The following is a 24,693-nucleotide window of genomic DNA, read 5'->3' as shown; positions in this document are numbered from 1 at the left end:
CTCAATAAAACGGGTGACAGATCCGTAAGAAAAAAGCGGTAGAAGTAAACAGCAGTTACAAGGTCTAAAAACGGTCTAGTTAGTACACAAGTGCCACGAAGCAGTGCTCGCGAGAGATAAAGGCAGACCTTCGGCGAAAACAAGTAGTGGAGCGGCAGTGCTTGCGCTGCTGTTACAACCAGGTCGTCTTAAAAAAGACAGTCGGCACTAAATGTGCAACATACACTTTATTCTTGCTTGTTTATTAAGCCTGTACAATCACAATCATACGAACGCCGGAGATTCACACCATCGACGGCGCACAGCGCATATTGGCATAAATAGCATCGTATTGAAAATATTTGGTACAATGCGCTGGCGCACAAATTTCTCCCGCGTACAGAGAAGTAACGAGTAGAAAAAAGGTTTCAAGGCACGTATATTTGCACTTTGTATGAATACTCGTTCTTCGTTGAATTTGACACGCTATATTGCGCACATCGTTCTTCGCTGAAAGCCGAGCATAGGCACTACGCGGTCTATAAATGCGCGATATACAATATACATGGTGGAAATATGGACAAATAGGGCACAGCGGTGCCAACAGCGTGTTAAACATTCGTAAGTTCATTGCACTACCGCCCTTATCACAAAACGATTGGAGCTGCCCAAGGAAGTGATTAGTGCCCCAAGTGCATTCAGAGCTGAGCAGCCCAATTCCTCTTTCCACTGCGTCTTTATACATTCGTTTACTCCCTTCACAGCGCTGGGTCCGGCGCGTCACTCTACGTCGACGGACCTTCTCTCGTACTTCACTCGTAACAGACATATCAAAATAAATTACAATGGGCACGTGCTTGGTAAAGTTAACGTCAGATAATACATAAGTTCGGCATTTCTAGGCAAATCTTTCGAGTATCTATTTCGTAAACATGCAAATAAAAATGCCTGTGGAGAAAACAGAACTCTGAAGTCGCGCAGCTTCTGACGTCACTGCCTTCACACATACGTAAGCGCGAAAGCGACCATTGCTGAGCGCGCAGTGCAACGCTACGTTAAAATTTACATATGCCAAGAAAATGCATCACCTTAAAAGCTTTGGCTGCTTTAAATAGATGAAGGTGGTGTTATTCCCACCATAAAGTGTTAGGTCCGGCTGGCTGAAAGAGGTTCACCCCTGCAGCACGTCTGATTAAAAAAAAAAAAAAAACTCGGTTCATCGGTGACTGTCACCTCAGCTTTTCTAAGCCAGGCTTCTAAGCCAAGGTTTTTTCTAAGCCAAGGTTCGGGTGCTGAAGCACGCGGACCTTGAAGCATTATTCGGGTGCTTCAAAATGCACACTATTTCCCGTGAAATATGTGTATAGAACAAATTCAGTGAATAGTGGGAGAAGCTAGCAGGGCAGGCGAGAGGTTCCCTTTCTTGCGTGTACTGTGAGTTTGAACGCTAAGCCCCATTGCAAAATTCCACACGTCCGTTGTCGGCCGGAAACGCAACCACAATGGGAATAAAGGAGTAATTTGCAACTTTCATTGTCGCATCTTGAATGTTCCGTGAAGTTTACGAACGATTTTTTTTCTCTAGTGGTTATTTTATGCTCATTATACTTAATCACAGTAAGCTAATATAAATTTCGCGTGTCTATCCCAATACACATCTTCGCTTTTTCTTACACGTTCTTGTTTTGCATTTAAAAACTGACCGAGTAGGGGCAGAGAGGTGCTTAATAAACACTTGAATTCGGCGGTTGTTCCCGGCTCCCATGGGCATAAGTTTACACTCCTCTCCCCGTCATTTTAATGTCGAGGTTGCAAAGGCCACGTAAGATTCTTTCAATTTTTTGTAGGTGAAACCTGTTCTTTTTGGTGAAAAGGCGTTTGTTTCCAGCAGACATCACTTCTTTCCCCTCCGGTACCCGTGCCCGCCGCTCATCACCGCGTCGAGTAGTCGTACCCCGTCGGCTGCTTCGTCCTGGGCGGGTAGAGGGCGCTGTAGGCCTGAGCGCTTCCCGGTGGCGCCGCGTGGTGGTAGCCGGGGTAAGAAGAGACGGCAGCCGCGGCTGCGGCAGCAGCGGCCGCCGCGGCCGCCGAGGTTGGCACCGGAGGGGAAGGTCGGTTGTAGGGCGACGTGCGGGACTCCATCTTCATCTGGTACACGTAGTTGTCGTAGGCGGGCGCGTATCCGCACAGCTCCGTCGGGTACGGCTGGCCCACAGGGCAGCCCGGCGGACCGGCCGCCGACACGGGGCCCGCTGCACCCAGCACCCGCGAGAACAGCGCGCTGTTGCTAAGCTGCTCCACGTCGTCCTCTGCGCCAAGGAAGGAGAAATTTCAAGAGAACGTTTGGACAATTTTGTTGTACTAAAACAGTCGATCTCAAATCGCGTGCCCGCCAGGGCTTTTCACGGGTATATTTTAACACCTGTTTTTTGCCCGGGTACACCAAGATCTGAGCGGCGTCATGTCCGTCACGGAAATGACGTCGCCAGAAAAAGTTCCATTTACGCGGCTGTGCCCGAATTCGAGCCACGAACTGTCTCGCCGCAACGGGAGGTACACAGCACTCTGCCCAATGCGCTGCGAATTCAAGCGCAAGTACGTCTACGAACGCACTTTATATCTTTCCCACTACTTTATTGATTGAGATGCCGTCTAGGAGATGCTGCCGCCTAGGACAAGTGAATCGAAGTCGTTCATCATGACACTTATGAGCGCCGACAGTTGCCCCCTCGATTCCAGCGTCTTCGTGGACGCGGGGCGCGGGTGAATAGAGGCACCCTCCGCCACATACTGCTTTCGGTTTCGGTTTCCGCCCAGTTTCGTTCGCACGGTTTTCAATGGGCTGTAGTTTCAGTCAGATTTACGCAATGTTCCGGCGCATGCAATCCAGTGTCTAACGGTGATGCGTCGAACGGTGCCATACCTGCGTAATATAAATAGCGATGTGCAAGTTCATATTAATGCAGAATAAATTCTCCTGTTAGGTTTTACTTTCGTGTTTTACCGGTTCCTATGAAAAAGGCATCAATCACATTTTTTTCATTACATTCCTCCACGTAGCAGATTACTTAAAGTTGGCTTCTTGCTCAGCACAACAGCTATGCAAGAAAGCCAGACACAAAGAAGGCATTATATAAGTGTTTGGGCGACTGTTAGCTGCAAGAGAAAATCGTTTGACGTGCATCAGTATAAAAGTGAGCTTCTAATAGGTGTGGCTAGCTGTAGCGGCAAGAGCAAATTACTAGGCATTATGACTCGGATCAATACATCTCATCGTGGGGTCCCCCCCTACTTTTGCAAGAGCAAAGAGGTGGTCCCCGGCACATTCAGGGTTGGTTACCACTGTCCTAAAATATCAATGGAGGCGAAAAGCAAAAACGCCCGTGCGTACGAGATTTCGGTGCAAGTTAGTTCCCCAGCTGGTCAAAATTAACCCGGAGCCCTCCACTAGGCGCGCCTCATCGCCTGTGGAGCGTCGGCGACCTAAACGCCACAACAAATCAACTCAATCAGTTAATCAGATTTTGCGTGTTCTGGTTCATATTTTCGTGTTTGCATTTCATTCGGCCATGACTGTACAGTCTGCCTACATCCACAACATCGAATCGCACAAGCTATCGCCGAACGAAGCGGCAAAATTCTGCTGCGGTACGTTGATCTGCTAGTATACTTTGATAGCGTTAGCGCCGTGTAAAAGCTGGCCCCGCGATTATCTGTTCTGAAGTGTACGCGCGGAGCAAGAACAAAGCATAAGGGGAAACGGCACTTCCTATGGCGGCGTGATGACGTCACAAGTGTTTGGCCTCGGTTAAATTAGTGCAGTTGTCGCGGGAGAGGCTGCGCGGCCGCTCCCAGCGGCATTTCACTGCGGAGCGCCGGAAACAGTTGTGACCACCATCATTTCGTTCATCAGGAGCCGCTGCCCTTTTCTTCGCCGTCGCATCTACGAATCTTCGCAGTCGGCGTTGTTTTTCAATGGGACACTAGCGAGTTTTAACTGACCGTTCTTCGCGGTCCGCTCCGCTCCGATAGCCAGCGGGAGCGCCATTGCGCATGCGTGGCGCGCTTGGCCGTGGTCGACATTAGAGAGTTTTAGCTGACCGTTTTCGACGGTCCGCTCCAGTATAAGCGGATCGCGGGCCAAGCGTGCCACGCATGCACAATGGACAATTTCTCCTCTTTTTCTTTCTCCGTGGAAGAAAGCGAAACGTCAGACTTTGCACGTTTAGATTTAGATGTGCACATCTGTTTACGCTCAATTTCTCGCCGCTAATACTGTCGTCTGCGTCGAAACCTTCAACATTGCTCCCTCGGTTGGCAGTAACGGGGGGGTTAAGTATTTTGTGAGGTTATTCCTTCGGAGACTGATTCTGTCTCCCACATCATCCTTTGACATGCGTGTACACAGCGGCGGCATCGAACACCGCGCAGCGAGCGCGGGTCTTGGCGACACCGGCCGTGCGAGTGCGAAGTGAAGCGACTAGCGCGGCGCTAGCAGGCGTGCCGGGGCCTCAACAAGGCGGAAACAGGCGCGGCCCGAACCGCGGCTCGACAGAGACGGATGCGCGCCAGCGCGCCGCGTCGGCGCCGGAATGCGGCTAAGTACACGCTCTAAACGGCAGGGACGGGCTCGATCTCTCCGAAAACGCCGCACCACCGCATACGGCTGGCTTGGGCCCCCGCTGTGACGTGAACGACCGTTTCTCATGCGTTCGAACGAGCCCGAACCATAACTCTAGGCGCTTCCGTATGCCTCCCCCGCTTGAATTTTCCCGCCGCGGTGATCATCGCCGGGATGCCGACAGGGCGTTGATGTGGGTGCAGGCGTGAACAAATGACCTCCCGCGCTGTCACCTCGCTTCGGACCGAAATCGAGTTTGGTGACACTGCCACAACTTCGCCGTTTCGGTTGAAGTGCTAGGCGAGGTACGTGGGCATCGAAGTAATCGCTTCCGCCCTCATTCAGACTTAAATTTATCGCCAGTGGGGCCCTGTATTAAGAATGTGTTATACTGTGACGAGAAGAGGCAGAAGCAGGTATCGGCGCACACCTCAGGGCCGCAACCTCCGAAGACAAGCAAGTGGAGACCGGTGCTTACGCCGGCTGCGTATAGGCGTTTCCTAGTCAGCACAGCAAAGCGACGCATGACGCCATCTAGGGGCATGTTTGAAGCTATGTCCACGTGCATGTGGCCCTCAATTCAATCGCGCAGAACCGCTTGGTCTCGTGGTGTAGTAGTTCCGTTCCAGAAGGAAATGAAAGCTACACATTCCAATGTTTAATAAACAATGTTCACAAAACTCCAAAATTCCGACCCACTTTCCCACCAACTATTACACGTCACAGTTTACCACTGGACACGGTAGATTTCCGTTTTATTTTCACAGGTTTGCCATCACAAATAATAGCATATGTAAATGTAACCTACCAGCAGACAGTTTCGACCACTATATTTACAGGACTGCCCCATAACAAATACGCACAGAGAACAACTCCTTAATATCCATAGAAATTATCTCGCAAGAAGGAGACCAGACCTAATGAAACATTACAGAAACATTAAAAATTTCTGAAGTAATGACAATCATAATTAACGCTAATATTCAACAATACTGACCCCTCAAATATTTTGTCACGATTTAAAACACACGCAGAAACAGTCAGCGGCAAATAACGCGATAATAACTATCAGACCTTTTGTATTTGTGTTCTGTAGTGAGTAATTTCTGTTTAATTATCTTGTGTAATTACCTTTTTGCATTTTTTTTAAATTTTATATCCAAACACCCAATTTCGATGTATTTAATTTACCCGTTAAACCTCGGTGGAACGGGAAGGGTTTCTGTGCATGAGCACGTTTAATAAAGTTCTGATCCAGCGGAGCAAGCATCCTAACCCGGGTTTCAAATCCCCTTACCGCTTTTTTTTTTTTTCATTTTCAAGGGCTTGTCATATCTGAGTATTAACATTTGTTATCACGTATATAATCTATTTATGACATCTTTATGCATTATAAATGGGATTTCGGGTATTTTTGTTGCCTTTTGGTCAGTGTCAGCTACTGCGTCTTGTACGTTTTTGCGGGTTTTCCCCTTTTAGGTCGGTTTCGGCTATTCCTGTTGCATATTTTTCTACACCGTGGTTTCCAACCATTGCAGGTCCGCTTTGGCTGTTATTTATTTCAGTTCGGGTGGTTTTATGTGCTTTAGGTACGTTTATGCTGTGATATAACCCCCATAAGCAAGCTCAGGTGATGGCTCGCTGTACTGACTAGGAAACGCATATACGCCGCTAACAGCCGCAGAGTTCGCAAAGCCGGTTGCCGAGGGTTCTAGCGCGTAATAACGCGTTAACTTTGGGATAGATGCGAAAGCCTGCGGACAAAATGATACGGGCCCGCTAGTCATGCATGAGGTAGACAACGATATATATGGATATGGCGATGACTGCTACTAAAACAGTGAAAAGCGACGACGGAACATTTAAACGAAAAATTCAAACCCAATGCAATGCGTGGTGGCATGTCCTTCTTCAGTGCTTACTAAGAAAGAAATCCTCCAGCTTCGCTTTTTGGACGATGCAGCAGCGATGTATTTACGTGGATGAACTATGTACAAGCGGCCATGACAGCCCGATCTGAGCCCGTGGAACACACTGCTTCATCGTCGTCGGCGTGGATCCCCTGGAGCTATGTGCAGCGTCCCCTTCTCCCTTCTGCTTGATTCAGTAACAATATATATGAGGTTAGTAGAGACAGAGACACACGCGAAGGACATTAAAAATAAAAATAAAAATTCACTGACGTTTCAGGGAGAGGACTCCCTGAAATGTATATATATGTGTGTGTGTGTGTGTGTGTGTGTGTGTGAGAGAGAGAGAGAGAGAGAGAGAGAGAGGGAGAGAGAGAGAGAGAGAGAGGGGGAGAGAGAGAGAGAGAGAGAGAGAGAGAGAGAGAGAGAGAGAGAGAGAGAGAGAGAGAGAGAGAGAGAGAGAGAGAGAGAGAGAGAGAGAGAGAGAGAGAGAGAGGGAAGAGAGGGAAGAGAGGGAAGATGAAGATCAACCACACTTGTTGTCACTGGCGTCATTTGGGCGCCCGCTAGTGGGTCTCCCTTTCCTCGTAGCGCCGCTTTCGTTCTTAAGCAGTAAGCATGGCGGCGTAAATTACGGCCATAACGGTCTCGACGTAACGGCTTCGAAACTGGTTCTAAAGTAATGACCGGTCCATGCCACTCTCGGCGTCGCTGCATCATCTTCATGCCACCTTCTCGTATTCTCCTCATCTTAACCTTTTCGGATTTTTTTTTTTCGCCTCGGATATTAACTGTACACACTTCCGGCGCATGCTGCCCCCTTCCCCTTTCTCCAGCGGGCCTACAAAAACAGAACACATTCATCACGGCGGGGAAGACGCGTGGTGGAGGAGGAAAAAAGAACACACGAAGAAAGAGAAGCCAAGCGAAGGAGCTACGTGGGGAGTCAGCCGCTGTGCCAATGTTAGCATTCCGAGTCGCGACTGCTTCTTCTGCGGTTGCTGCTGCTGCGCGCTTTCGGAGGCACCGTAAAGGGTTCGGGATGGAAGAGTGGGCGAGGAGGAGGAGGAGGAGGAGGAGGAGGGGTGGGGGTCGATCCACTTCACGCGAGAATAGACGCGTCAAGCAGCGAAGCGAAAAGATTCGTTTTTACGACCGAAAGAGATTTGCTCGCTTCATCTCTCTTCTGGGTCTTTGTTCGCCAAAATAGCGCCCTGTGTCCAGCCAGTCCGTCTGCCACCGCCGACGGTTAAGTAAGGGGCGCACGACCAGTGTGGTATAGGGACGCATTGATTGATTGATTGATTTGATTGATGTAGGGTTTAACGCGCCGACGCAACGCAGGCGATGAGGTGCGCCGTAGTGGAGGGCTCCGGATTAATTTTGACCACCTGGGATCTTTCACGTGTGACGAAACCTCGTACAAACGGGTGTTTTCGTCTTCCGCCCCCATCAGAAAAGCGGCTGCCGCGGCCGGGAATCGAACCCGCGGCCTCGTACTCAGCAGCACAACGCCATAGCCACTGAGACCACTGCGGCGAGTACGCACTGATGTGAAGCCGAACCACGGCATAAAAGAAGCACGGAGAAAACAAAAAGTACCGTGTCAGTGACTCATCGTCTGCTCTGTTTCAACCATTTCATAATGAAATAGGGGATGACAAGATCTTTTATTACAATTAACAAGTTATAGGCAGAGTGAAGTTATACTCTAAAACACCTATAAAAATAATAGGAACAAAAAGAATAATTTTATGCGAAATAGCTTAATTGTCAGCGGAAGCGGGTGACAACATAGCAGAAGACAGAAAGCAGAAGAAAAATCAAAGCCGCTTTCTTAAGAGAAAAATGGTTACATCGCGGAACTGCTTCGGCCGTGCCGGAATGACGCGCTGTTAAGGCCTGTACGCAATATGGCGAAGTCGAATGGCTGTAAGGCACTCCGACGTGGATGCGAAGAATGTGTCTCAGTATTTTGCAGAGAACGTTAAGTTACTCCACAAAGTGTACGAGATGCAATGTATAGAAACCGAGTGGCTGCATGATTTTGGGAACCTTGCAAGTTTTGGCGTTTTTAGCAGTTTTCCCCAGCCAAAGTCTGGCCGGTGGGTTTTAAACCGATAATAGTGTGTAAACCTGAAAAATGCAGGAAATAAAGAAAAAAAAGTGCCGGAATGACGCAAGCGGATAGACGTCACTTTCATAACGCGAAGGACCCAGGTTCGATTCCCACGTCGGGAAACTTTTTTTTTTTTCTCCTGAGGCGCTTCCTGTGCCTCCCCTCATCACCATCATCGTTTTGTGAAAACTACGGCATAAAGTTGGCTTTCCCGCAGTGTGTTCTGGCGCGACATCAACTGCCATCAGTGATGGCTAAAAAGCTTCGCTTTAAGAAACACCCTACTGAACGACAGCACCCACCCCCCTTCCGCCCTACCGCCAAGGTAAGGGGGGGGGGGGGGGGTGAGCTTACGGTGCTTACGTGCCAGCGTACCACCTACAATTCCGTTGCAGCACGCTGGGTCGCCTTCCACTCCGCGCTACCATAACGGCGAATACCTCCCAGCCTCCCACTATTACCATTCCAGCCCCGCAACCATACACTCTTAATCTGGTTCCACCCAAGTTCCAGGTAAACAGGGTGATCCACATATTTTTATCAGTATCGAAACGAAGAATAACTGGAACGAGAGATATAAGTGGATCTTATCTGGAACTGTCCATTTGTTTTTATTAGGTTTGTGGTTATTATCTGGAACCGAATAAATGGGGGGAAGCGCTGTCGGCGGTTCCAGTTATTGTTCCACTTATGTTCCAGTAAACGTTTTTGAGAGTGCGTTTGTATATTTTTTGCTCGTGTCTTGTTCCCCATAAGGAATAAGTAAGGTTCCAACAATTGTACGCTTCTCCGTCCCTTTCTTCATGATGCTTTCCCTGTACCCTCCTCCGCTTCCCTCACCGCTCTCTCTCTTTGTCTTCACCTGTATTCATTCTCCGTTGCTTTGCGTCCGCTCTTTCACCTTCCTCTGTCCTTAATGGATCTTAGCAACGTGAAAGCTTGGGCGACCTGCTGTTTGAAGAGTGCCGCGTTATCGACAGAAACGTGAACACGCTAACTCGAGAAATTATATAGAGGCCGCTGAGATTGAACGCCTGGATGAATTGCGTCAGCATAGGGTCAACTGCACTCACGAAGAAGGAGATAGACTGTCTTAACTGGACACGTGCCGATGGACAGAACAGTTAGGTGGTTGGCTTTGTGTTTCTTCATGCCAGTTTTTAATGTGTTCTTTTACGTTTTGTTTTCTTCAATTTCGTTTATATTTGGTGCCATTGGAGAAAATGAAATCCAGTTGTAAGTCAGGGCTTCGTGCGTCCTCTTGCTATCGTCCTGTGTCTTGTCGTTTGGGCTGCGGTTCAACATGCAACCTCATAGATCGTTCGCTCGGTTACACCGACGCCGCTACATGCACGAACGAGCGCTTAAGAGTAGCGCTATCGAATGTCGTTCGCGTACACCGCTGAACCTAAAATATGCTTCCAACTGCACCGTATATCAATAACAGCCAACCAGGAGTTCTGCTTCGCGCACGATTTGTTTTACACCACGTATATTCATAGGCAATACAGACCCGGCTACATGCGCAGACCCGTCACTCATTAGCTGAAGCACGCCTACCTGGGCTGCGAGCTGCTGACACGCATCCACACTTGTGAAACCAGAATACCGCCCCTCCAGGAGCACACGTGCAGCCGCAAACGCGTCGGTGCCCCAGTGTAGTACAAAGCGGCAGCAGTTGACGCCCCGCGAAATCGGCGTCAGTGCATAGGTCGGCAAAACAGAAAGAACTCACTCAAACTCAATCACATTTTTTTTATTTACGCTGTACTCAATCAAACTCAGACTCAAAAAGTTCGTCTGTTCACAAAATCACTCGTACTCACTCATCAAATACTCATTTGTAATCGTACTCACTTGTACTCAAACTCATTTGTCCTCACGAGTATTCGTACTCAATCTGTACTCATGAGTACTGAATCTGTACTCATGAGTACTCACTCTGTACTCATGAATACTACTGCTCATGAGTACTACTCATGAGTACTACTCATTCTGCACTCACGAGTACTACTCATTCTGCACTCATGAGTACTCAATCAGTACTCATGAGTACTCAATTTGTATTACTCACGAATAATCAACTTATCTGCACTGTTAGCTATAGTTTATATCACAAGCTAGCTGCAGCACTGTGGAGGCTACATTGTTATCAATAGTGCGCCCACTGAGGGCGCCTAATCCGCCGTGAAGGAGTAATTTTAGGGACCTTACGTGAAGGGGGTCCTGAAAGGACACTCCCTTCTCCCCTCTCGGCAAGTGGCACCGCACGGCCCCGGCGCCTTTTGTCGCTTCCTTCGCGGTGAGTTAGGCGCCCTGCGGGGGACAACAATGTAGCCTCCACAGTGCTGCAGCTAGCTTGTGATATGAACTATAGGTCGTAGCTCGAATGAAAGACTAAGTAGAAAAAATAAATTGTTTAATAGATTAGAAAAACACAGGTTACATATAAATCAGGACAGAGGAAGAAAACGTCTGACGCGGTGCACTGTCGTTGAGCGACTTACTGTCCGAAGGCAAGTACACTGTACATGTGAGAAAGCGAAACGGAACGTAAGCACTCGCGTTGCGCCTGGCGTCTTGTCTTGTTCTCAGGCCGGGTAGGGGCTCAGGGGAGCTCGGGGCTTGTCGGTGCGGCCGTGGCCGTAAACTGCGTTTTTCTGCGTGTCTTCGGGTGGCAGGCAGCTTTTTTCGCCCGTTTTCGTTTCCGGGCGCGCTGATACGTATCCTAATCGTGCTCTGAATCCGAAATGCGCCTGCCCCCAGGCACAATGAAGCGTTCGCGTAGATTAAGAGGGTGTTCGTCTCGTTGAGTTTCGGTGAATTTCACACCTGCTTGATTTTATTGTGTGTGTGCCGTGGGATTCACTTCGTCAGACCTGAACTTGACAGTGTTTACGGCGTTGCGTTGGTTGCGCCGCTTCCGTCGGCGATTGTGTTCGTGTAGCTCGCCCCACCTTAGTTCAATAAAAAGTTTTGTCTCTCTCTCGCGTGCTTGATGCATGTGGGGGCGTAGACGTCTGGTTTGTCCGGTGGCGAGCTGCGCTGTGTAGGGATCGCATAGTTCGGCGCGTTGAGGACGTCGCTTGAATTGACGCGTGCGTTGCGTATGGTGCGGGAGCCGTTTGGCTTTTCGTTTAGTGTGTGGTAGCGGGGCGTTTTCGTAGGGTGGCATGGCTGATCGGTCAAAGTCGTTGCGGCTCCGTGCTCACAGTCGCCGTGGTTGTTTCGGAAGTGAAACCGTTGGGGTGGGGAAGCGGGCGTAGTTCGTGCCGTCCGTTCGGTCCCACATTCCTCGGCGTCGCAAGCGTGACTTTATCGTCAGGGCATTCGATGCTTCGTCTGGATCGGGTTCATTCGTTGCCGTTCTTGCCGTGTCCGTGTCGTCGCTCAAGACCTCGTCTTTTGCCCGTTGTTTCGAGAATGCTATAATCGCTATCTCTCCCATACAAGCAGGCTCCGTTTATCGCGAGTCCGCTTGCTCGCGGTTGCGTCCTCTTGCACGAAATGGTGTTTGTCGTGCGAGTCTCGATCGGAGCGCGGCTGCCGGTGATCTTGTTAATTCTGGCTCGGACATGCCGCATGCGCTGGCCGTGTCGTTGCTCGTTGACGGACCTACTTGAACGAGTGTCATGTCGTTCGTCCGCTGGACTCGGGCGGGAGCAGCGGGTGTCGGAGAGCTCGTACTTTCCGGTAGGGTTGAACCGCGTGCGCTGGGTCTTTTGTTGCTTGTGGCCAGATGATTTCTGCGGTTGTAACATTCGCTGGCCAAGTCCGGATAGCACCTGCAGTGGGAGCGGAGGATGTCGCGAACAGCAGTTTCCTCCGTGTGTGCTGGCTTGGTGGCGTTCCGTGCGTTGTGCATTTCGTTCGCCGTGGTCAGCTCCACTGGTTCAAGTTGGATGTCGTTCGTCACCTCTGGTGCGTTTCGTGCGCTGTGCGTCTCGAAAACTCCCCTATAATTGGTGTGCGGTCTTTCGCCACGTACGGTGCATTTCGGCCGCCGTGCGTCTTGCACGCTTGTCGTGGCCATATCCACCAATCCGGATGCGATGTCGTTGGTTGCGTGGACCTGCGCCGGGACAGCACGTGCGGAAAATGTACGTACCGGCTCCGTTGCGTTCCGTGCTCTCAGCGTTCCGTTCGTGTACGTCTGTAGCGGAAGAGCGGGTGCCAGGAACGTGGTGCCTTCTGGCTCGTGCGCGCTGCGTACGTTGCGCGTCTCGTTGCTCGTTGCTGGAATGACCTGCGCGTGGGCGATGTTGCTCGTGGGCGATGTAGCAGAGCAACGTGTGTTCGTGATCTCGCCAGAAATGCACTGACCTTCGATGCGTCTCCGTAATCGTGGCGATTACCTGGCAAAGGTCCGGTGAGCACGCAATCACAATTTTGCATGCGTCGTCTCGTTCATGTGCGTGCCGTCGTGCATTCTGCCTGTGCTCGGATCTCGTGCAGTCCAGGTACCGGGGAAAACGTGCGGCCGACTCTCGCCAGTTGTCTCAGAAAACTTTCTCGTTCATCACGCAGCCTTCTGCTCTCAAACAGCGCCGCTTGCAGGGTCATCTGCCGTTTGTTGTCGGAGGCAGCCTGAAGTAGCGTTGGCACATTCGTTCGTTTGGAGAGATGGTGACGTTCTTCGTTGTCCTCTAGAAGACGCAAGATGATGTCGTCCTTACGGCCAGAGCAGGGTAGCCCTCGTAATCGTAGTGCGCTCACGAACTGATGTTTCTTCGTAGAGCATAGGACGTAGCGTTCCGTTGAAGTCAGCACTGTGTCGACCACCGCTAGCGTGGAGTGCATCGGTGCCCCATGTCTGCGTGCTGCACTCTCGTACTCGTGGTGCGGTTCGTCCAGGTTGTTCGTCCGTTCCTCCTCCCGTGGCCTTAAATCATGATCCTGTCGACTGCAACATCTTAGCTACGTCGTGGCTCGAATGAAAGGCTAAACAGAAAAAAATAAAATGTTTAACTAATTAGAAATACTAAGATTACATATACATCAGGACAGAGGAGCCCGAGAAGAAAACGTCTTACACGGTGCATTGTCGTAAGGCTTCCCACTGCGCGAAGGCACGTACACGGGAGAGAGTGAAACGGGACGTACGCACTCGCGTTTTGGATCGCGGCTGAATGGCGGGGCAGTTGGCCAGTTGTAGAGAGGGCGCATAATGTACGTGAAGCTACTTAATGGCGACCCCAGTAGCTCCCATGTGTACAGCGGGGCGTGATATTAAGTTGCAATAATGAATTATCTTTATGACGGACACAGACAGACAGACTGACAGGCCAACATTGTCGCGCTCAAGTGGCCAAAGAAAGGCTATCGTCTTTAAAACCATCTGGAAAGAGACGCTACCGCCGCTGTTCCGAATTCTGCGAACATTGCGCAACCGTACCCCTCGCAACCGCCGCCAGTCCGCAAAGTAAGAGATAAACAGAAAGACGAAAACCGGCCAGCGCGCGAAAAGCCAAAGAGGGAGGTCCCGCCGCGAAAAAGGTACAGGACGGGCACTACGCGTCGTTGTGTCTATTTCCGTTAACAGCTAGGCCAAAACCCGCACGGGTCTGATCTTACTAATTTTTCTATGCGTGGGTGTGCGGTTAACCAGAGCGCCCGACACAAATTTGCTGCACCTGGCGACGCGCCGACGGTGGGCCCGATTCGCGCCTCGGTCAGCCAGCCCGCGGCAGACGTGCCGCAACTGGCGGCACACGGCGCCGCCGAGTCTACTCTCCTTTTCCCATCGAGACGGCCGCACCAAATCATGCTTGGGACGACCGGCCCGCAAAAGACACGCAGCGACGAGTAGACTCTGGAGACGGCGCCGCTGAGTCGCCTCCCCTTTCCCATTCGTGGTTCGGCTGACGCAGTCACTTCGCCTGCATTCGCCGGATTCAAACTGCGGCCAGTGACAGTCCTGATTGGAAAGATTCGAACTGCACGCGGCTGCGGCGGAACCCCGGGGGTATAAAACCAGCCCTGAAGCAACGGCTGTGCGGCGGCATTTCATCGGAGGCACTGAGTTGAGAAGTGCCTTTGTGCGAGCCATGTAACGCTCTTGCTACCTTTGTATATATTGTATATGAATGCAGCTTAAAATCACCGTCGGCTCGACAACTTCATCGCTCTCCTCTGCGCCGCGTCGATGGCGGACTGAGCAGGGCAACGTCGCAACATCTATGCATCTGTATTGTTAACCTGTGGCTTTTGTATCTATGTTGTACAACGCGCCCCTTATGTAACACCCCCTGTGGGGTCTTTGAAGGAAAAAATTCCCCGCATTTCCCCGAGGGGAAGAATGTGAAAGTGCGAATGCACGAGTTGAATTTGCGCGGTTCGGTAATGTTCGCGAAAGAGAGATCACACACACACACACAACTACAAAGAAAGAAAGATGCATTTATTCACAGACACCTATTTGTGTTGTCGTTGTACTTGATTGCTAGAGCGGATCTCAGCTTTGAAATTTCGTGTCAGTACTCCTTTAAGCAGGTGCATTAGCCCTTCTCACGCCCGATTCTTGGCCAATCCCCCACGTGGGTATGTGCCATGTCAGCGGCCAGGCTGCGCGCGCCCATCTCCACGTGCGCGGACATCGCCGGTGGACGCAGGTTCAGGGTCGCTTAAGAAGTGCATTGCACTTAATAAACTGAAGTGAATCGAACAGTGGTGACTGAGCTAGAATGGCCCAGTCCCAACAGTGCGTGTGTGTGTGTTCGGGGGGGGGGGGGGGGGGGGTGGAGAGGGTATCGGTCGCAGTCGAGGGCCGCAGTGCACCCAGTTGCTGCCGGTACTTGGCAGCCATTACAGCAGCGTAGAACTGCTCTGCCGTGCTTTGTGTACTAGAGAACAAAGTTTGTAGACGCGTTTTTCGGAGGCGTGATAGCTTGCACTGACGTCACTGTATAGCCGTGTTGGTGGGTTGGTTGCAGAGTGGAAATCTGCAGCTCTTATCTCGAGCAACGCGGATGAAGCTGACAGCGATCGATCAAAAAGTGCGGTGACGTCGTTATGTGCAATCCACAGGTTTTACGAGACGTTCCAAGATAGGAGCTTAAGCGACAATCCCGGCGTCTGGCGTTGGCGTTCATCAATTAAAAACAATTCCTTCACGAGGCCACTCACAGTGCGAGCTTAAACTCCGTGGTATAGTTGCTAGCGAGGGGTGGTCGCCCGGCCTGTAAACAGTAGTGAAGGTAGGGGAATAACAACCACCGAAATTCACCATCATCGTCAGCGCCCTCATTACACGGTGGCATAAACGAGAAGCGGCGAATCGGGTTTCCACTCGAAAGTAAAGCCATTCGAAAGCAAAACGCTCCTCCAGCAGCAAGATGACAGAGCTCTTCGACAAAATATGCGAGGCTAAACAAGGCGCCGTACGCGTTGAACTGGATATTATGATGTCCGATTCACAACTCACGAACGTGCTTAGGTGTACTCGGATATTTTATTTCCATTGCTGGGGCAAATTCCACCGCCGCGCCTGCACGCCGTAGTGCACGGTGGGGCTATATGCTCACTTGTAAATGGCACTACACGAGACCATATTACTAGCGAACCTGAGCAAAATGTTTCAAAACGGGAACCTAATAAAACCATATGGACGCACGTACATCAGCCAAACTGTCGCTTGAATACGCACAGCGAACGTTACAAACCACGCAGTTGGTTTGACGCGAGTTACGTAAATTAACTGCGACTGTTGAAATGAGTGGTTCGGCTCACGAAACGACTACACAGCGTGACATGCGTCTACGGAAACTTCTGAAGACCGACAAAGAGGGACTTCAGTACGCCTAGTTCGTGCGTTGTTAGCAGCCTCCGCCGCCTCTCCCCTAAAACAATTGGAAGGGAGCAAGCGCAATGAAGCCGCCACGCGTTCAGAGGCCGCGTCAACAAAAATAACTGCGGCAGTCAAGAAGACCCATCAGAGAAGAGCAACCGCGGCCGCGTTTCCCACCGGGCCCACACCCCCTCCTTTTTCCCTCTTCACCGTGACCCGTTTGCGAGCGACCGCCGAAAAACGCTTACAGCGCCAAACAGGGACCGGGAAAAGAGGGAGGTGCAGTTTTCGTTGTGTAATTTTACCATGCTTGACAGTTAAGGTGCACAGCGGCACCGCTAAATGTTTGCGACTCGTACACGCGCGTCCAGACTCGAGCTCGTGATAAAACTTGTTTGCACTACTGTACTCAGGAGGGCATATACTCATGAATACACAGTACTCATGAGTACACAGTATTCATGAGTATTGTACTCATGAGTGCTGTGTACTCATGAGTACTGTATACTCATGAGTACTGTGTATTCATGAGTACTGTGTACTCATGAGTACTGTGTACTCATGAGTACTCATACTCATTAGTACTCAAACTCGTGAGTACTCATACTCATGAATACTGTACTCATGAGTACTCACACTCATGAGTAGTATACTCATGAGTACTGTACTCACGAGTAGTGGACTTACCCCTGTACTCACTCGTCATCGTACTCACTGTTTTTTTCTGGGTGTGTGATCACTCATCATCGTACTCACTCGTGAGTTTGAGTACAAATGAGTACAAATGAGTGTACTCACGAGTGAGTACGCCGACCTATGCGTCAGTGTGGCTTTCGCAGCGCTGCGGCTTATTCATCATAGGCTGCGCGGTAGCACTTTGCGGGGACAGGGAGAGAGCGAGAGGGACGGCTCTGGGCGCACTCGGGAGACAGCATCCAGAGGACTCGATTTATCAGCCACGGCACTGGCGCTAGGCTGCAGCTCGTTAGGGACGCTCGTGTGAGCGCACGAGACGTGCATTGCCGGCGGCGGCGGCGGGGGCTCTTTCACGCAAACCGCCGGCTCGGCGGCGCGTCATCGAGAACTGGGCTTGGAACTCGCGCTCTTAGCCATTACCAAGCTTGGCTCGTCTGGGTTGCACGCGGATTCAAAAGCTGTGCTAGCTTGTGCGTCAGCCAGACGAGGAATCTAAGACAGACATTCACCAAATAACCCACTGGCGCACATGCCGTTGTCGTCATATCGCTTGTAACACCAATTGGCCGCTACCAAAGGAAATTATGTGTAATTACTTGCTTTCCTAAAAATTATGTCTCAAAAGATAGCATTATTGCGAGTTGTTATTTTGTTTCTGGCCTCCCGGTCTACTGGTGTACGCTCCATAGACAGCTAAACAGCTAAAAAGGTGCAGCTAAACGCTTACTTGCCTTCTCTAGCCTCGAACAAGCTACCAATCTATTTCCGAACTGAAACCACACTTCTACTTGAGAACCCACAGGCGGACCATGTGGGCCGCTCTCTGCCGCCCGCTCAATTACTGCTGTCGTGCCCAGCCCTCGTCTACCCCGTCAAACTGAAGTGCTGGGAGCGTGAGTGGTCACATGGGTGGGGAAAAATAAAGTTTACGTCTCTCTATATCTGTCTAGAGCAGGTAAGATACACTTTCCGTTTGATGCCTAGCTGTAATCGCATTGCATTTGAATCATAAGCTGCTCTAAATTAGGATGAGTTTATTTGATGCGTAAGTATTCCTACGCTACTCTCACCGCGACATCAGTGTGTCCGTTAGTCCATCTTTAGCACGTGAGACGACGCACTTTGTATACATGACGCCATATGCGATTAAAGTTTCTCCAACTCAAATAAATGTTCATTTCTCTTCGTGGAGCCTTAGCATTTTGGTATATATGCTCACATTTACCCCAGAAAATGCCTTCGAGGAATGTATCTGTGTTGTACTGAAGCTGGCATTTAAACTATATTAGTCAGTCAGTGTATAGCTCTTCATAGGTGTACATTGGTTCTTCCGTGAGTATTTATTATTTGTAGGGCTTCCAGGGCCTTTATGTCTTGATAGGGCTGCTTATATCGCCCCCGGAAATAAGTCTTCTCAGCAGTAATTTTGTGTCAAGTAGTGAGGCTGGCTCTCCCTTTCAATTCCCGTATTTCCCATCCCCATGTGTAGGGTATAGCCAACCAGACAGTTCCCAGGTTAACTTCCCTGCTTTTCCAGTACCGTTCCTTCCTGCCCTCCTTTAAGAGGACTCGCTGTACACTGCACCACAGGTACAGCGAACTAGACCACAGGGATACATGGGGTCATACGGAGGTATTCAACAGAAAGCCCTAAAAGCTGAATATTCAATAAATCTGCTCATATTGCCCTTGAAGACGTCTTTCTGGCAATGCATTTGTGTATATTAGTGAAGACGACCTCAAAAAGACCGGTGTATATTAGTGAAGCCGACTTCAAGCCCACTTATAACGGCCGCAGTTATAACGAACACTTGGTTACAACAAATAAATGCTTACTGACCGTCCCAGCACGCATTTAGACATTGTCATTTTCTTTCAGATACAACAAACTGGCGCGCGGGTGCAACTCGGGTACAGCGAACGATCGACCATCGCCCAAACGCTAGCGTTTGCAGTCGCCACTTGATCGCCTTTCCGCCAACGCGAAGCATCAAGTGAACTGCGCGGCGATCACCTTTTTTCTAACAAACTTATTGCAGCCAGCAAAATAAATCCAAAACTAAAAAAATGTAAATGAACAAGGACGTCATTGTCGTGGTTTCGTATTGCCCCCCTCCAAACTTCGTCTGCAGGTGGACGGAGGCAGCACACGACGGAAGAGGAGTGAAGCGAGATAGCGGAGAAAATACGGGAGACGACGGGAGACGAGAAAGTTGGTGTTGTCACTGTGCCAATACCTGTGAGACACATGCGTTTCTCCCCTCCAGCTTGTGTGCGAACGGACAAATAGGCGGCAGGAATTTGTAGGGCCATAAAATTAGCTATGCATGAATTTCGGAAGCCCCGTTCATGCTCGCTCGCGCTTTCCTCTCCAGGTCGGCCAGTAGAAAAGTGGGGAAAAAACGGGAAGCAACCTGAAAGGCGAGCCATGTAGCTGAAACGCGTCAAGTGCCCCTGAGATGTCATCAGTTGTTCTGTTCGGACAAGGTGAATGATCTTATGCAGGGAGCAAGAAACTGCGACCTGGTTAAGGAGTACGATCTCTCCAGGTCGACAATTTCTACAATTCTAAAGACACAGAGAAGAAGGTCCTGAGCTCCAAGATCAATGTCGACCCCCGGTCTACCAGGAGCCGCAACGGCCCCAATTGCAATTCATAGGACATTTATGCATATAACATGAGCTACTTTTCCGCTTGTCTAACTTCTTTTTGGGCCGAGAGTTTCATTTTGACGGGTGAGTGGTCAACATCGCTTCACGGCTGCAGTCAGCGCTCTGATATCGCCGGGCGCCGTCCAGGCGGTGTCCGTGGCCGCGTCAGTGCGCCCGCCGTATGTGTGCTGGGTTTTCACGCGCAGAAAACGCTAATTACTCCTATAATGAACTTCGGATATTACGAACGAATTCAGCACGATGGTTGAGTTCGCTATAAGTGGGCTCAACTGCATAGCGAAGCGGCTGGAAGCAATGCTTTCTCATTATTCGCCAATTCCCAACTTCGGAGTTTCTGCAAAACTCTCTCTCTCTCTCTCTCTCCCTCCCTCTCTCTCTCTCTCTCTCTCTCTCTCTCTCTCTCTCTCTCTCTCTCTCTCTCTGTACGTGTGTGCGTGTGTGTGTGCGTGCGTGCGTGCATTTGTGTGCGTGTGTGTGCGTGTGCGTGCGCGTGTGCGTGTGTGCGTGTGCGTGTGTGTGTGTGTGGATATATAACTGCCTTTCCTAATGGATGCTATGAATGCCTCTACCGAGTGTGGGCTCGTATGACCTGGCTTTATTCCGATCTACACGCCTGACCTGCGAAACCGAAATACAGTGTGAGGTGCTTTTAATTTGTTGAATATCAAAAAGCGCAAAACAGCAAACCTTCCCGCTTGTTGAGGGTATAGTGACTGAAAAACGCCGACGAAGGGAGGTCTGGAGGCTCCTTATACATGTGTATCTTGTGTTATTTTATCCCAGGGCGTCATCTATGCTTCGCTTCAAGCAAAAAAAATGTCCGCGCGCACAAACTTTTTTTGCTTAAAGAATTGGATAAAGATGACGTGTTACGCATGGTATCGCTGGTGGACGAAGTTTGCACGGGGAAGAATGCTTAACGAACCTAGGGGTGAATGCGAAAAGCACAATTAGGAGCTACTACTAGCGCGGTTGCTGGTGACGCCTTTGTCGTATATTGCTCATTACTGGGTGCGCCTATGGTGATAGCTTAATTAGGAAGCTTGCTTGGGAATGTACATCACGCGTCACTTTTTAACGTCATGCACGAACATGACCTTGGGTGCGCTGTTGGCGACGTTCGATGCTTTTCCTAATGCCGGTGATTGTAAGTGCGGTGACTTAGGGCTTTTGCAGCAGCCCTTACACCCCAACAATAATTTGTTTGGAGTTGGACCCGGCGTACCTACCTTCCCCGTCGTAAGCGGAGACCCCGGTCAGAGTGAGCCAGCAAAAATAATGGCCACGAGTGCAAGCGCATGCGCTCTCCTGCACGTGTGTAACAACACGAATGAGAGTTGTGCCTTGGACTGCATATAAATGAATATTTGCGTATATACTTCAAGACAATTTTTTTTTGGATTTTGTATAAAGATTTGATATTTATCACTTAGCGCACGCGGCATCTTTCAAAGGTTGAAGTTCTAATGTGATTTGTGTTACCTTGTGATGTATTAAGGCAGGCACTACATCTTTTTTTGTAACTACAACGTTTGAAGTAGCAAGCTACTTCTTTTGGTTGGAGCTAACCTCTCCGACAAATCAACATTTCTCTCTCGTGGGAAAGGTCCATTCTTTTTTGCAGACGACTTCCGAGAGCGGCCATATTGCCAGCACTCTCTTCGTCTGCCATTTGTCCCCTTTTCATCCTCGTTTATAGACACCGGTATTCCCTCTCTCTCGCCCACCACTTTCCGCATGCTCTCCTCCCTTACCCTTCTCAGTCTTGTACGCTCCCGTGTGGCCGACGCCGTGCAGCAGCTGCTGAATGGGGGACGGCCTCGGGTGCACCTTGGGCATCTTGGCCGTCGCCATGTGGTGGTGGCCCAGCATCTCGGCGACGCCAGGCGGCACGCTCCTGCGCGCCGGAAAAGCAGCAACAGGTGTAACAGAAGGCGTTATCGCAAACTGGAACTGCCATCTACATATAGCTGGACGGTATAAGCAGATAGGCAGAACGCGAACTTGAATAGTGAAATGCAACCGGAACTTGATTTTTCTCTCACGTCTGTTGGTACGGCGGCCAGCCTTCGCCACAGCCTGAACGAACGCAACCATATTGGACCTCAACTAACATTGTACTTTGTTTTGTGAAGTTCAAATGAGGCTTGCACGCAATAAATTAACCACCGGGACCTGAGGCAAGCTGCGGTGAAGGGCTGTATGTTAAGCTGCGCTACGCGTGGATCTTGAATGTGCGCCGAAGTATCGTTCAGGCGGGAGTTCTTGTTTTTTGCTTCAGCAGTACGAAACCAATATTTCGATTCTTGTGCATGCTTGCGTGCGCGAGACTTCTACCGCACTAATAAAAATAATAATAAAGACCATCGCTTATCAATAAAGTAGCTCTGTATCAAGAACCATAATCACTTGGCAAACGTTTTTCTAGCCGGTAAGAAGGAATTTCTGGTGTTTTATACGTGCGTTTTATGTCGTGATAAAGCCCGGGAGGAGGTAAAAATGCAACAGGCTTTCCTTAATCTTTCCGACTACGCAGAAGTAGACAAGCAAAAGAAAATAAAATGACCGTGAATGTGCTCTCTCTCTCTCTCTCTCTCTCTCTCTCTCTCTCTCTCTCTCTCTCTCTCTCTCTCTCTCTCTCTACCCCTGTGTGTGTGTGTGCTTTGCTCAAAAGATGAACCGTTTTCAACTAGCCCAGCTTTGTACAGTACTTTCGTTTCGTATACACGTCACCTCGACCGGAACCACTAAGGGCAAAAATACAGGCCCTTGCCACATAATATCGAGAAAGGTTCAGGACTGGCCCATACCAAGTTATGTCACGCACACGCACACGCACACACGCACGCACAGGCGACTGGTCAATCAATCAATCAATCAATCAATCAATCAATCAATCAATCAATCAATCAATCAATCAATCAATCAATCAATCAATCAATCAATCAATCAATCAATCAATCAATCAATCTGACCGAAAGCAAGAGGAGGTTCAACCACAAGAAATCCGAGCCCGTAGTTTGAGTCGTGTGTGAGCGCACTCGAAGCCCAACAAAGTGTCACATACCCGCTCAGCTGGCTCAGTGGCTAAGGCGTTGTGCTGCTGAGCTCGAGGACGCGGGTTCGATTCCAGACCGCGGCGGCGGCTTTTCTGATGGAGGCGTAAAGCGAGAACGCCCGTATGTACGATATTTCGGCGCAGGTCAAAGATCCCCAGGTGGTCAAAGTTAATCCGCAGCCCTCCACTACGGCGCGCCTCATCGCCTGCGTTGCGTCGGCGCGTTAAACCCGCAATCAATCAACAAAGTGTCACATGCCCATAGCAAAGCACATGCATGCAGGATTGTGTATTTGATGACGCTTTATAAGCAGTAATGTGTGGTGCTTTCGTACGCTATTCCACGGTTTGCCGTGCCAAACCATCTGTACCTTTCTTTTCTTAACCGGAAGCATTTTTGGGGCCGGAGAGCATATTTTACGAGCATGAGGCGCTATGCCTCCGATCTTCCAGCCAATATCACTTTACATGGCCGTAGCGTGAAGGGTCGCCGTAAACGGGTTTCAGATCAGCTGCCGCCCTCCCGCTTCGAACGACGACCCAGAAAGGAAATGCGCCCCCGCTGCGTCCCATACATGGTGTCCCACATATATGGTATACAGGCCTGTGATGTCGCCGAACGTCGCAGGGGTCGCGGCAGTGATCGTGCGCAAGCCGCCGCGTCAGGGTCTTGATAGCGCAGTTTAACGACCCTTTTTAGGAGCCCACGTCGCATAACACTCGGAAGCATAAAAGTCCCGTCTGAGTGGAAACGCACTTCGGCTTCAAAGATGCCGTCGCCCGGACGGGGCCGTATTTGTTTTGCCGAGGAAAATTGCCACAGCTGTCCCCTCACGTAATCCAAAGATAGTGCGCGGGGTGTGGGAAAAAATCGCTAAGACCTACCCACTATAATTAAAATACTAATTTCTATTGAGGAGAAGTGAGCTTATTTGCTTCGCGTATAAGGCTCGTGCGCAAGGGCCGTGTCTTGAAGCGTCCCGTGGGGATGATTGCTTTCTTAACGCTTTTTGCCATGTAGCATTTGAGACGTCATTTGGCCCCTACCTATTCTTCGATAGTTAGCGGTTTGCGTTTTCCACCTGAGGGCTCTATTTCTCAGTAGCATGAATCTACGTCCCATTACGTTTTTTTTTCTATTTTTCACCTGATTTTCTCCGAAAAGCTTCTCAAAATCGGGCCGGATGGTCAGTTTCCTTCGCGACGTCGAGTTTCCCAGAGCCGGGTTTAGTAAAATTCAGTTTCAACTGTTTGACCGCAATGTTTCCGCGCTTAACATCCCTTGCCTCCCTTTGTTGCTCAGAGGCTAACGCATTCGGGTACTACGTACAACGACCCGGCTTTAATACCGGTCGCGGTGGTCGTTGCTCTATAGGGGAGCGAAAAGTGAAATGCCCCTGTGCCAAGATTTCGGCGCCCATTGAAGATCCTCGCATTAGGCTAATCCTTAGTCCCCACTTCAGCGCGTCATATTCCATGCGTAGCTTTAGCGTGCAAAACCATTACATTTATCCTACACAAAAAATTGAACACGCACCTTTAGCTCGCACGTGAAGTTCGAAAAATGTATGCCTTAAGTGCGTTTCTAATTTCGGAGCTTTGCTGTTGCTTCTTAACATGCTGTTGTGCGTCAGCGATATAAAATGTTTTGTGAAAGAAAGCGATCTATCAGACAGAATGAAGATCATTTGCGGTGTCATGTGCAAGCAATGTCGGACAGCGACAGAAACAGAGAGATTATTAATCGTAGTGCGGAGGTAAAGCATTGATTGACCGATTGATTGATTGCTTGTAGTGTTTAACGCGCTGACACAACGCAGGCGATGAGGCGCGCCGTAGTGGAGGGCTCCG

General features: G+C 50.0%; 1 protein-coding gene across 1 annotated transcript in view; it reads right to left on the bottom strand.

Annotated features, from left to right (window-relative positions):
- Nucleotides 1–221: 221 nt before the first annotated feature.
- LOC144145121 (T-box transcription factor TBX1-like) overlaps nt 222–24,693 on the bottom strand; it is a 73,449-nt gene continuing 48,977 nt past the window's right edge. Inside the window, exons 7-8 of the mRNA XM_077676624.1 lie at nt 21,539–21,681; nt 222–2,288 (exon numbers count right to left, since the gene is read on the bottom strand). Coding sequence (XP_077532750.1) covers nt 1,912–2,288; nt 21,539–21,681 — 520 coding nt within the window. The 3' untranslated portion in view covers nt 222–1,911. The remainder of the gene's footprint in view (nt 2,289–21,538; nt 21,682–24,693) is intronic.

The sequence above is a fragment of the Haemaphysalis longicornis genome, unplaced genomic scaffold, assembly GCF_048455015.1.
Source record: "Haemaphysalis longicornis isolate Haplotype H1 unplaced genomic scaffold, Haemaphysalis longicornis Haplotype H1 scaffold_7, whole genome shotgun sequence".
Taxonomy (NCBI): domain Eukaryota; kingdom Metazoa; phylum Arthropoda; class Arachnida; order Ixodida; family Ixodidae; genus Haemaphysalis; species Haemaphysalis longicornis.
The sequence above is the reverse complement of the archived record's forward strand: the minus strand, read 5'-3'. Positions and strand labels throughout refer to the sequence as shown.